At 42.2% G+C, this 13,069-nt stretch overlaps 1 protein-coding gene across 5 annotated transcripts in view; it reads left to right on the top strand.

The window, feature by feature from the left end:
- NFIB (nuclear factor I B) overlaps positions 1-13,069 on the top strand; it is a 203,642-nt gene that overhangs the window by 182,432 nt on the left and 8,141 nt on the right. For 4 of the 5 annotated variants that reach the window (XM_064140621.1, XM_064140619.1, XM_064140618.1 and 1 more), the window contains one exon: positions 8,035-8,123. The exons of the other annotated variant lie outside the window; for it this stretch is intronic. In XM_064140621.1, the coding sequence (XP_063996691.1) occupies positions 8,035-8,123 (89 nt within the window). The remainder of the gene's footprint in view (positions 1-8,034; positions 8,124-13,069) is intronic. 5 annotated transcript variants of the gene reach the window in all.

Genomic DNA, 13,069 nt, shown 5'->3' with positions numbered 1-13,069 from the left:
AGGGAAGGTACAAAAGAGCAACATGCTCTGCAGTCCCCCTTGCCAGAGGGAGACGAACAGAGCAACCAAGAAGAATGGATGCAGGTGCCTGCCAGAAGGGGCAAGGGAAAACCCTTCCAGCCATCTTCACATCCCCAGCTGCCCTTACATAACAGATATAGGGCACTAGAGGTTGAGGATGAGGTGATCCTGGAGCAGGCAGAAGCATCACCGGCTGGGAGGGCAACCGAGACAAATCAGTTGCCCCCTCGGATCAGAACAAGTACCCAGAAGAAAAAGAGGAGGGTAATTGTTATTGGTGATTCCCTTCTGCAGGGAACAGAGGGCCCCATATGCCGGCCAGACCCCTTCCACAGGGAGCTCTGCTGCCTCCCTGGAGCCCGGGTCAGGGATGTTACCAGGAGGCTGCCTACTGTAGTGCAGCCCTCTGATTACTATCCCTTATTAGTTATACAGGCAGGGAATGATGAGATTAATAACAGAGGGCTAAAAGCTATCAAAAGGGACTTTAAGACACTGGGGAAAGCAGTTGAGGGAACAGGGGCACAGGTAATCTTTTCATCTATACCCTTAGTCACAGGCTGGAATACAGAGAAGAATAGGAAAGCATATTTGATGAACAAGTGGCTCAGAGGTTGGTGCATCCAACATAACTTTGGATTCTTTGATATTGGGGAACTTCATCTTGCCACAGGTCTGCAATCAGCAGATGGGACACAACTATCTCAGAAGGGGAGAAGGACCCTGGCACATAAGCTGGCTGGGCTTGTTGAGAGGGCTTTAAACTAGAATGGAAGGGGGAGGGGGTTAAACATGACAGCACCAGAGATAAATCAAAGGGAATTGAGGATGGTAGGCTAGAGCTAGGAGTAAAAGCAGCAGCCCAGCTGAAGTGCATGTACACTAATGCACGCAGTATGGGTAACAAACAAGAGGAGCTGGAAGCTCTGGTGCTGGAGGAAAACTATGATATTGTCGCCATCACTGAAACGTGGTGGGATGGCTCACATGATTGGTGTGCTGTAATCAATGGCTACAGACTCTTCAGGAGAGACAGGCAAGGGAGAAAGGGTGGGGGAGTGGCTCTGTATATTAGGGATGCTCTGGATGTCGTGGAGGTAGAAATCAGGGATGATCAAGTTGAGTCATTATGGGTGAGACTTAAGGCGAAGGCCAACAAGGCTGATATCCTGGTTGGAGTCTGTTACAGACCACCCAACCAGGAAGAAGAGGTTGATTTATTACTCTTTAAGCAACTGGAGGCTGCCTCAAGATCACCTGCCCTTGTTCTGGTGGGTGACTTTAACCTACCAGACATCTGCTGGGACTTAAACACTGCAGAGAAGAAGCAGTCTAGAAGGTTTCTGCAATGTGTGGAAGACAACTTCCTATCCCAGCTGTTACTTGAGCCTACCAGGGGGGCAGCCCTGCTTGACCTGCTGCTCACAAATAGAGAGGGGCTGGTAGGGGATGTGGTGGTTGGAGGCTGCCTGGGGTCCAGTGACCATGAAATTATAGAGTTTTCAATCCATGGAGAAATCAGGAGGGGCATCAACAGAACCTCCACACTGGACTTCTGAAGGGCAGACTTCAGCCTATTTAAGGAACTAATTCAGAAAGTTCCTTGGGAAATAGCCCTTAGAAACAAAGGGGTCCAGGAAGGTTGGACCTGCTTCAAGAAAGAACTCCTGAAGGCACAGGAGCAGGCAGTGCCACTGAGCCGGAAGATGAGCCGACGAGGGAGGCAGCCAGGCTGGATGGGCAGGGAGCTGCTGAAGGAATTAAAGATTAAAAAGAGAGTGTATCACCTCTGGAAAAGAGGGGAGCTGTCCCAGGAGAAGTTCAAGGAAGTTGCTAGGTCTTGTAGAGGAAAAATTAGAGAGGCAAAAGCCCACTTGGAGCTCAGGCTGGCCACGGCTGCCAAGGAAAATAAAAAGTGTTTCTTTAAATATATGAATGGCAAGAGAAGGGCCAAGGACAACCTCCAGTCCTTACTAGATAGAGATGGGAACATAGTGACAAAGGATGAGGAAAAGGCAGAGGTGCTTAACACCTTCTTTGCCTCAATCTTCACTAGTGGGACAGGTTGTCTCCAGGACAGCTGGACTCCTGAAGTGGTGGATGGAGTCAGGGACCAGTACAGTCCCCCTCTAATCCATGAGGAAGCAGTAAGGGATCTGCTAAGTCACTTGGATCTTCACAAGTCCATGGGACCGGATGGGATCCACCCTAGGGTGCTGAGAGAGCTGGCAGCTGAGCTGGCCAAGCCACTCTCCATCATTTATCAGCAGTCCTGGCTCACTGGAGAGGTCCCTGAAGACTGGAAGCTGGCCAATGTGATTCCCATACACAAGAAGGGTCGTAAGGAGGAGCCAGAAAACTACAGACCTGTGAGCCTGACCTCAGTGCCAGGCAAGGTCATGGAACAGGTCATCTTGGGTGCCATCACAAAGCACCTACAGGATAGCCAAGGGATCAGGCCCAGCCAGCATGGGTTTAGGAAGGGCAGGTCCTGCCTCACCAACCTGATCTCCTTTTATGATCAGGTTACCCGCCTGGTGAATGTGGGGAAGGCTGTGGATGTAGTCTACTTGGACTTCAGCAAAGCCTTTGACACTGTCTGCCACAAGAAGCTCCTAGCCAAGCTGGCAGATCATGGTTTGGACAGATTCACTCTGTGCTGGATCAAGAACTGGCTGGATGGCAGAGCTCAGAGAGTGGTGGTGAATGGTGCCACATCCAGTTGGCAGCCAGTCACTAGTGGTGTTCCCCAAGGATCAGTGCTGGGCCCAGTCCTGTTCAATATCTTTATTGATGATCTGGATGAGGGCATTGAGTCCAGCATCAGTAAATTTGCAGATGACACCAAGCTAGGAGCAGGTGTTGATCTGTTGGAAGGTAGGAGAGCCCTGCAGAGGGACCTGGACAGGCTGGATGGGTGGGCAGAGGCCAATGGGATGAGATTTAACAAGGCCAAGTGCAGGGTTCTGCACTTCGGCCACAACAACCCCAAGCAGCGCTACAGGCTGGGGACAGAGTGGCTGGAGAGCAGCCAGGAGGAAAGGGACCTGGGGGTACTGATAGACAGTAAGCTGAAGATGAGCCAGCAGTGTGCCCAGGTGGCCAGGAGAGCCAATGGCATCCTGGCCTGCATCAGGAACAGTGTGGCCAGTAGGACAAGGGAGGTTATTCTTCCCCTGTACTCAGCACTGGTCAGGCCACACCTTGAGTACTGTGTCCAGTTCTGGGCCCCTCAATTCAAGAGAGATGTTGAGGTGCTGGAGCATGTCCAGAGAAGGGCAACGAAGCTGGTGAGGGGCCTGGAACACAAATCCTATGAGGAGAGGTTGAGGGAACTGGGCCTGTTTAGCCTGGAGAAGAGGAGGCTCAGGGGTGATCTTATTACTGTCTACAACTACCTGAAGGGGCATTGTAGCCAGGTGGGGGTTGGCCTCTTCTCCCAGGTAACCAGCAATAAAACAAGGGGACACAGTCTCAAGTTGTGCCAGGGTAGGTATAGGCTGGATATTAGGAAGAAATTCTTCACAGAGAGAGTGATTTCCCATTGGAATGGGCTGCCCAGGGAGGTGGTGGAGGCACCGTCCCTGGGGGTCTTCAAGAAAAGACTGGATGAGGCACTTAGTGCCATGGTCTAGTTGACTGGCTAGGGCTGGGTGATAGGTTGGACCCGATGATCTTGGAGGTCTCTTCCAACCTGGTTGATTCTATGATTCTATGAAGTGGCTTGGCTGCCTGTAAAGTTTTCGCCCTCTGCTGCAAGGCTGGACAGCTTCTTCAGCTTCAGAATACAGACCCATATTCTTTTTCTCTGTGGTTAAATGAGAGATAAATTAAAATATCATTGGTAGTGTTTCTCAGGTGGAAGGTCTTACTGAAGCAGAGCTCATGTTGCTTGCCTTGCTGAAAGAGTAAAGCTATAGGGCTGAGGACCAGCCTGTCCAACAGGCTTCTAAGAAAGACTTTTCTTGAGTTTTTTAGTTTTCATTCATAGTAAATTTTTGAGAAAGTTAACAATGTTATCCAGGATTTATTAAATGTCTAATGAGGACCATTTCTCTACTGATGAATTGAAGTTCTCTGAAATAGTCCTAGAGTAGTTTTCTGCCTTTCCCTTTCATATCAGAGAAACAGCTTTAGGTGGCTTAGGGTAGACTGGAGTGAATGTGCCTTCTTGTCTTTAGATAATACTGTGGCATGATTTTAGAAGTCTCTGAACTATAATGAGAGTGGAAGCTTTCATCATGATTCCAGACAACATACAGCACTCAAAATACTGTACTAAAGTGTCATATATCCTTCCAGAGATTGGTACTCATGTCAGATCCTGCTCTCAGGCTTTCCCAGCCAAGCCATCTGGACATCCTCAAAGGGAAGCATTGCCTCTGCAGCAGTGAACAGACTTCTTCCATCAAATGGAGCCAGGGCTTATAGAGCTCTTCCAGCTTACAGAGCTCTTTCAAGCTTCTCCAGTCTTTTTACTCAGAAAGCACTCAAAAAGTGTGAAGGATGCAGATATAGAATTTTAAAGTGATATTTCTGCATACATTGAAAACTATATTTCTAAACCATATACATCCTGATCTGTAAGCAGGAGTTACTTAGAAGTGAAATTTTGTGTGAGAGAGAAAAAGTTTTCCTGTGCAGCTCCTTTGTAAAGACAACACGGCAGCTATGTCAGCCTGCTAAGGAGTGCAGAGCTCTCCAAAGTTTGTCGCGTTGGAAAGATGATTTTCAGCACAACTGATGCAGTTCTAGATTTTGCAGAATCACAGAGTGGTAGGGGTTGGAAGGGACCTCTGGAGATCATCTAGTCCAAGCCCCCTGCTGACACAAAGACACCTGGATCAGGTTGCACATGAGTGTTATGCAGGTGGATGTGAAAGGCTCCAGAGAAGACTTCACAACCTCTCTGGACGACCTGCTCTATTAACTGCCTAAAAGTAAAGAAGTTTCTCCTGAGTTGAAGCAAATCCTGTGTTCTACTTGGTACCTGTTGTCTCTCATCCTATTACTATCCACCACTGAGTCCATCCTTGTTCTCATGACCTTCAACCCTTTAGACATTTATATACATTGATAAGATTCCCTACATTGATAAGATCCCTTCTCAATCTTATCTTTTCCATGCTAAAGAGCCCCCAGGTCTCTCAGCTTCTCCTCATAAGAAAGAAGCTTGTGTTCCCTGATAATCTTAGTGGCCCTCGATTAGACTGTCTGCACTAGTTCCCTGTGTTTCTTGAACTAGGGAGCCCAGAACAGAGCAGGGGCAGAGCAAAGTGGGAGAAGAACCTCGTTTGACCTGATGTCCAGCCTGTTATCTGTTTACCACAGAACCCATTGTACAAACCTGCAGTTCTTCAAGGTGTTGTCAGTACCAGTGTATGGTGCAAGTGGTGTAGTGAATAACACTGCAGCTTACACTGACTGAAAGTCTAGTGTGACATGAGTTTCACCTCTCTGTGTATCTGTGTGTCTACAGCATATCTATAAAGTGCAAGTGGTCTATTATTACCATTACAGTATTTATATAACATGAAATATGTCATTACTAATATTTATGAACTAGGTTTCAAAAGGTCTTCTTTTGTAGCTTTCTTAGGGATAAATGTAAGAGTTTAACTGTACATTGAAGTTTTCATGCAGACTGTGGGAAGACTAATGATTTAGTGAGGAAGCTGATTTACTAAAACCTGTTTTTCCCAAAATGGTAAATGCAGTCAGGTTCTATAATAAGCTAAGTGCTGTGAGAGGTTTTTTTTCAGAGAGCTGTTAGAGACAGTCCAACAGATGGCCATGAAGATGATTAGGGGACTGGAACTTCTGTGTTATGAGGAGACACTGAGAGATGCAGGGCCCTTTAGCCTGGAAAACACACTGAGGGGAATCTTAATGTGTATAAATATCTAAAGGGTGGAGGTTGGGAGGATGAGGCTGGGCTCTTTTCAGTGCTGGTGAGAGATAGCAGAAGAGATGTTGGAGGCTAACTAGAACACAAGAGGGTTCACTTGCACTTCAGGAGAAACTTCGTCACTTTGTGGGTGCTTTGAGGAATCACTGGAACTGGCTGCCCACAGAGGTTGTGGAGCTCCTTCTCTGGAGACTTTCAGACCCATCTGGACGCCTGGATGCATTCCTGTGCAAGCTCATCTAGGTGTACCTGTGACAGGAAAGGGATTGGACCAGATGATCTCCACATTCTGTGGTTTTCAAGCTAGATCTAAATGCATAAAATAATTTGACAATACTTAAGTTTATGATTTTAGCAGTTTTTATAGTTATAGTAACCCAAAGGGGTTTTATTTGTAGATGTTATATTTTGCAAAAGAGGAAAACAGAGGAGATTTGACCTTTCAGTCTTATGTTTTAGCTGGAAGTGTTTTTTTATAGCTAAGTTAGAAAGTTTTAAAATATGCACCTGTAGTGAAGATGATGGCATTCTTAAGGACTATAGCAGAAAAAACATCTAACATATATTAATTAACTGAGCTGACATGTTTTACTATGCCATCAACATTAAAACCAAGCTTACAATATTGTCTTATGTGGTGACTAAACCAAATATTTACGTGCCCATTTCTTTATAAGTGTTTAATGTATTTTTCATAGTTACCTCTACCAAACTTTTTTGACTGCGTATTTCCTTTTGTGGTTCATTTCATTTGGTTTAGTCATGCTTTAATGGCCCTTAGAAGGTGCCTTAGCGTTCTTCAGATAACAAGAAACAATCCCTATGAAAACATCAGACACTAACATTTCCATTTCTCAGACCTTAACAGCAGGAAGCTTATGAGGCTAACTGCCAGACAGGGTCAAGTTTGTAATACTGTCTTGTCCTCAGCAGTTGTATTTTTCAGGAAAAGACTAATTAATTGCGCCCCTGTGAAAACAGTTCATGTTAGGTGTTTTTTTTTTTTTTTTTTTTTTTTTTTTTTTTTTTTTTTTTGTTTTTTTTTTTTTTTGTGGGTTGTTTTTTTGTTTGTTTTGTTTTGGGGTTGTTGTGTTTTTTGGGTTTTTTTTTTTGGTAGCCTGTGCGATCACAAGACTGTGAGCACAGACAAAGTCAAAACTAATCAAATGCAATTAAACTGAACAATAACATTATTTTCAGTTCAGAGTGCGGTATCATCTATAATGGTACAGCAAGTTATATGTGGCAGGACTAGACAGAGATTAAAATGTAGGGTTTGTTTCACAATCCAGATAGGTTCACACTCTTAAAAATAAGCAATATATCTTTTCAATAAATCTGCTAACACTACAGGGCAGCTGTTAGACACATAAAACTATAGAGGATTGCTTGAAAAACCTGTGAAGGCAGGACTGATGATTCAGTGGTCTGGGAAGAATTTATTTCAGCTAACATTTAGTTCTTCATGATATTAACATGCAGTGAAGCACTAGATTCTGAAGCAACGTTAGATTAATTTATTACTTCCTTGCTAAGCAATACCACTTCCAGTAACACTAGATTAATAAAATTCAGTTCCAAAATACCTTTACCCTTCTTAAACAGCAAGATAAGGACATTTTGTTTAGTTTTGGGAAATATTCTGTAAGTTGCATGTCTTCTATGTTTCACAAAATGCATGCTACAAGATATTGATTATATTTGACTTTTAATTAATATGCATTATATAGAGCATTGCTTTGAGAAAACAGCATTATTTATTTCCTTTCTTAAAGTATCTTGCTATTGAATATTAACATCTCCTTTTATTCCAGCTCAATTTGTAGTCTAATAATGGCTAATTGTTATGTGCTTAACACTAGTTACTCTTTAATGCTTTATTAATAGTGGAGCATATTAAAGTAGCATTATCTTAAGCAAATCTGTAGGTATTTATTTCTCAGAATAAGCTATTTTTCTTTGATTGTTTGTTTTATTTTTAAAAGTTACTTCCTGGGAAAGTAAGGCTTTTGCCATGTACAGTACTAGCTTGCATGTATTCATTTAAATACTAAAAACTGTAGTACTGCTCGATCCATATCTGACTGCTAGGTTTCAATTGACAGCTGAGAATTTGTGACTGGACCATGAATCAAAACGGCAGGCATTTATACCCCAGTGCCAGTGAGGATACATTGGGAATTACTTGGCAAAGGTAACCTTTTAATTATTTCCACCCCTACACCACCTCTAAAAAAGTTGCATTGAGCTACGGTATCTGTTTTAGCGGGTCTTGCTAGGAATATGTGACAGCCTTTGATCAAAACGTGTGTAACGTTTCTCCCATGCGCATCCAGGTTATTTTCAGTGTAAGCTGAATTTAGAAACTACCTTAATTAAGCACCTGGAATGACAATGCTATGTTGTCAAAGATAAAGGGTTTGCAAATTTAAGGGAACACTGATCTAAGCTTTAAAAATGAGAATGTCGTTTACAGAATTAGAGGTTGGATTTGGGGGGCTTAGTGATTAACACAAAGAAAATGGTGGTGTTAGAGGTATAGATGAACATAATAAATTATGTCAGTGGTGATGGTGGTTTTGGACAGTGACTAACCATACTATTCATAGGGACTTTTCTAATCAAAAGGTGTAGATTTAAGTCGCTAGCATGTACATGAAGGTAAGATATGAAACATTTCTCAACCAAATAACAGAATTATTAGGAATAATTTTTGTGGGAGGGGGGGAAAAGGCAAACACAATAAAGCCCATTAACCTTTGATACATTAATAAATTATTGTCATCTTAATATCTTTTATGTTTCCTGGTGTACAATAAATTTTAGTAACGGCAGAGGTGTGTGTGTCAATCAACATAATTGTGATACCCCGGTTTTCCATCTCTTTCATATGGAGGACTATCTGCAACACTTGACACTTAATGGGGATGGTACATATAGAGCCTGTGCATTAGCACTTTGTTGGATGAAGTATTAGTTACTCTTGAAATAATTTTGATCTTTTTTTTTACATTTGTACTCACATAAAAATGTACATAATACTGAAAAGTTTGTTGTTTGTGTGTGTCTGTATGTACTATGTACAGAATGCCTTTTGATGCACTTTATTGTACCACAGATTGTTGGAAAGTTTGGAGATTTTTTACTATCACGTTGGAAGGGTAATTAAGGAATTTGAAAACTGGTGCTGTTTACAGATCTGAAATACAAATGCCTTGAATACTTTTGCTCTGATTTTCCTTATTGCTATTTTCCCAAAATAATATGTAAAATCTGGAAGAATTGTGTGAGAAAAGCAAGATGTTGTCAATTTCTTTCCTTATAGTTTAAGTGACACAATGGAAAATTAGCTAATGGATTTACCTCAACTCCTCAAGGACTGTAATTCACATTATAAATCCCCATCATGCGGTAATTGCTGCAGTTTTCACTGCCAAGAGTGAATCCAAACTGAGCTAGTATGGCACAAAGAGACTCAATTATTCTCCCAGTAAGAAGGGTGTTGCTTTTTCAGTGCATTGACAGGTGTTCTGAAATTATATCACAACTGCGTATGCTAGGATTATCTTTGAATAGTTCTAATCAATCATCACTTGAACCCCCTTTAAAGCAGTGCCAGTTTGTACTGTCTGAAGCACCGTCCAAATGCTTATTAAAGAACTGTGTTTTTCGGTACCCATCACACAATTCTATTGGCCATAAATTCTGAAAAGAAAGGAAAGGGGAAAATATTTCTGGTCAGTGACCAAGGAAACCTTGGTGGTGAATACAAGAACACTCCATGATCCACTCATCTTTATAGACAAAATGCTTTGTAGGTTACTCTCAGAATGCTGCCTGCCACTCTGACCCAACCAACATATAAAAGTGCTGCTTGATGAGCTCGGTTCTGCCATGAGCATCTCTTTATAGGCCGAGGTTGTGCTTATTGTGCCTTGAATTAAACAGAAGTTTGGAGGACAATGGAGGAAATTTTTAGTTCTTCCTAAGTAGATGACTTTCAGAATTTGAGATTTGGAATACAATGTTCTAAAAGTACAATAAGAGGAGTAATACCTGCATAGGCTAAGAGGACCTTCCAACACGAAAACAGCGAACATACTGCAGAAGGAATTGTGGTTTAATGGCAAAGAAATACATTCTAGGCCAGGCAGTCAGATTTTCCTCGGCGGAATGGTTTGATGAATGTTTGATCTGTATGGCTTCCTCAAGTCTGCAGTGCTCATTTTGGTGATGTTCAGTCTGATCTTTCATATCAGGCTTTTGTGTTTATTTTAGGTATACTGATTTTTCAGGATATCGCTGAGCTAAAGAAGGTAAAAAAATTGTCAGTTGCCTCAGTGTTAGCTGTCCTGTCTCTACAGAAATCAGGTGGCAGAGGTAAACCAACCTGAAAGATTCATCATGGGGCATTGTGGGTCAGCCACAGCTTAGAAACTTGGGGAGATTGAATGAAGATAACATCTTTGTTATTTTCATGGGCGTTCTTGTCTTATTAGTACCTTCCTGTTATACCTGACAGTAGATACAATGCATAGATTTCAAAATATGATACTCAGATTTCAAATAATATTTTCTTTCCACAGAACATTATGTACTGTTGGCATTTGAAGTCCCATGGAGTAGTGATCCATATGCAAAGGACTGTACTCAGCACTGGTTAGGCCACAGCTTGAGTACTGTGTCCAGTTCTGCACCACTCAATTTAAGAAAGATGTTGAGATGCTTGAACGTGTCCAGAGAAGGGCAACAAGGCTGGTGAGGGGGCTGGAGTACAAGCCCTACGAGGAGCAGCCGAGGGAGATGGAGTTGTTCAGCCTGAAGAAGAGGAGGCTCAGGGGAGACTCAGGGGAGACCCTTATTGCTCTGTACAAGTACCTGAAAGGAGGTTGTAGCCAGGTGGGGGCTGGTCTCTTCTCCCAGGCACTCAGTGACAGAACAAGAGGACACAGTCTCAAATTGCACCAGGGCAGGTTTAGGCTGGATGTTAGGAAGAAATTCTTCACAGAAAGACTGATTGCCCATTGGAGTGGACTGGCTGGAGAGGTAGTGAAGTCAGATCCCTGAAGGTGCTTAAGAGGAGGCTGGATGAGGCACTTAGTGCCTCATTGGAAGGATTAGGTGATAGGTTGGACTCGATGATCTTAGAGGTCTTTTCCAACCTGATTAATTCTGTGATTCTGTGACTGAACTGTGAGGAGAAAGAGGGGGAAAAAAGGATAATATAAACAGTACAGGACAAAACCTATCTTAAACCACAAAACTTTAAGTCATTGATGCACACTTTTCGTTGAAACCAGAAGGCATGCAAGGAATAGTGATAATAAAAACTAGGCTAGTACTTTGTTAGGTTGAATTAAACATTCCAGTATTTTAAAAGTAAATATTTAAATAAAATAAAAGTTGGGGGAGACTCCCCAGTTATTTGATGAGGTGTTTGGAAGTAGTAATTTCTATTTTGCTCCTGAGACCCTAACCCTCTACAGTATTTTTTGTTTCATTTTGTTGCTTACTTACATCATTTCTGGTATACATTTTAATGTTTGCTAACCTTTGTGCAACACCTATGCACATCAACAGGATTAACGTCTCACGTTCTTCTAAAATCATTCAGAATTCATGAAAAAAAAAAAAGCACCACCAACCTTCTTTTCAAATATCCTCAGTTCTGTGTTTGTAACTTTTCCTGGAGACATAATGTGAAGGAAAGCTGTGAAAGGTTCAGTTAGGAAAATACTCAGCTGCTTTGTGAAGTCAAGAGCATATACAACAAGTAAGTTTAGACACAACTAAGAATGAGAAGAAGTGTGTGTGTAGGACTGATAACATGATCGTGAGCCTGAATCTCAGTTGCTCATTACACCATTAATTCCAGTGGGATCACTCACAAAAGCTGACAAGACGAATCTCTTGGAGCATGCTGAGTGTCTTCAAGTATTTCACAGACTGCAAGCAGATACTCATTGCCAGAGTGTACACTTCAAGTCAGCTGTTGCCAAAAATATTTTGATTCACAACTTTTAGCATTTATGTTAATTTTTTAGCAATCTTCCTTTGTGAACTTTATGAGTTAACTGTTACTTTAACATTACATTTACACTGCCTAAGCAAATGCACTAGGTTAGCATTTCCTGCTTTTTGGTCTGTTATCTTGACGTATAAGCATAGTACAACAGCTGTTTTGTTCCTGGATATGCTGAGGGGCTCTGTTCTCAGAGTGCTGGATTTCGTTCTCAGCTCCAGCGGTAGGGGCTTTCAGCTTTCCAAGCATCATTTCCCACCCCTGCCTAGCACCATTCTGGGTTTATGATAATAGTGCTGATAATGAATCAAGTGGAATAATCTTGGATTTGTGGAAGAAGTAGAAGAGAAACTGAGAGGGTGCAGACTGCTTTTGTTACACAGTATCTTGTGTGCACTTGTTAGTGATCAAACCCGTAACTAAAGTACCAGGGTCGGCAGCCTTGCTGTGGCCAGCACATTTTGGTAAACACGGACACCTGTTAGAGGAGTGGTTTGCACCCGCTGCAACTTCCCTTCTCCCCCTTCTTTCATTTCCCTCCCCCTTCCCCAGCTCAAATCCCCTTAGGCAATTTTTTTGACTGGAAGTATGAATTCATTACAGTTTAAGAGCAAAAACACAGAAATATCCTGATGGTAGAAGTATTCATGGAAAGAAAACCTAATGATTTCTGCTCTTTTTCAATTTAAATTGCTAACTCTAATAGTTTTTCCCAACTCCATAATACAGAAAGATGTGCAGAACATTGTGTTTCCTCCCCATCTAGGCAAACATCTTCGGAACACTTCCTAAGAAATTAATTGTATTCAAGCCAGACTTGCATGCTGCCATCCCACAGGAAATGGGTCAGCAATCCATTAAGATGCCATTAGATAATCTAATTTGGAACTTAATCTCTAAATTAACCATGCTCCATACTTTAGGCATACTTGAGAGTAAGAAAAAAAAAAAAAAAGTTTATGTTTGAATCGATAGGCGAAGCGTGAAGAAGGCTGTTTGTTTTTTCTGTAGCTGTGGTCACGTCTCAAGCCGTCTGGTAACCAGGAGAAACCAGACATGATGTAATTCCAGATTGAACTTGAACTTCAGGGACTTAGAATAGGGAAACAATGGACCAT

The sequence above is a fragment of the Pogoniulus pusillus genome, chromosome Z, assembly GCF_015220805.1.
Source record: "Pogoniulus pusillus isolate bPogPus1 chromosome Z, bPogPus1.pri, whole genome shotgun sequence".
In the NCBI taxonomy this organism is placed as follows: domain Eukaryota; kingdom Metazoa; phylum Chordata; class Aves; order Piciformes; family Lybiidae; genus Pogoniulus; species Pogoniulus pusillus.
Note: the sequence above shows the minus strand (reverse complement) of the source record. Positions and strands in the feature narration are given on the sequence as shown.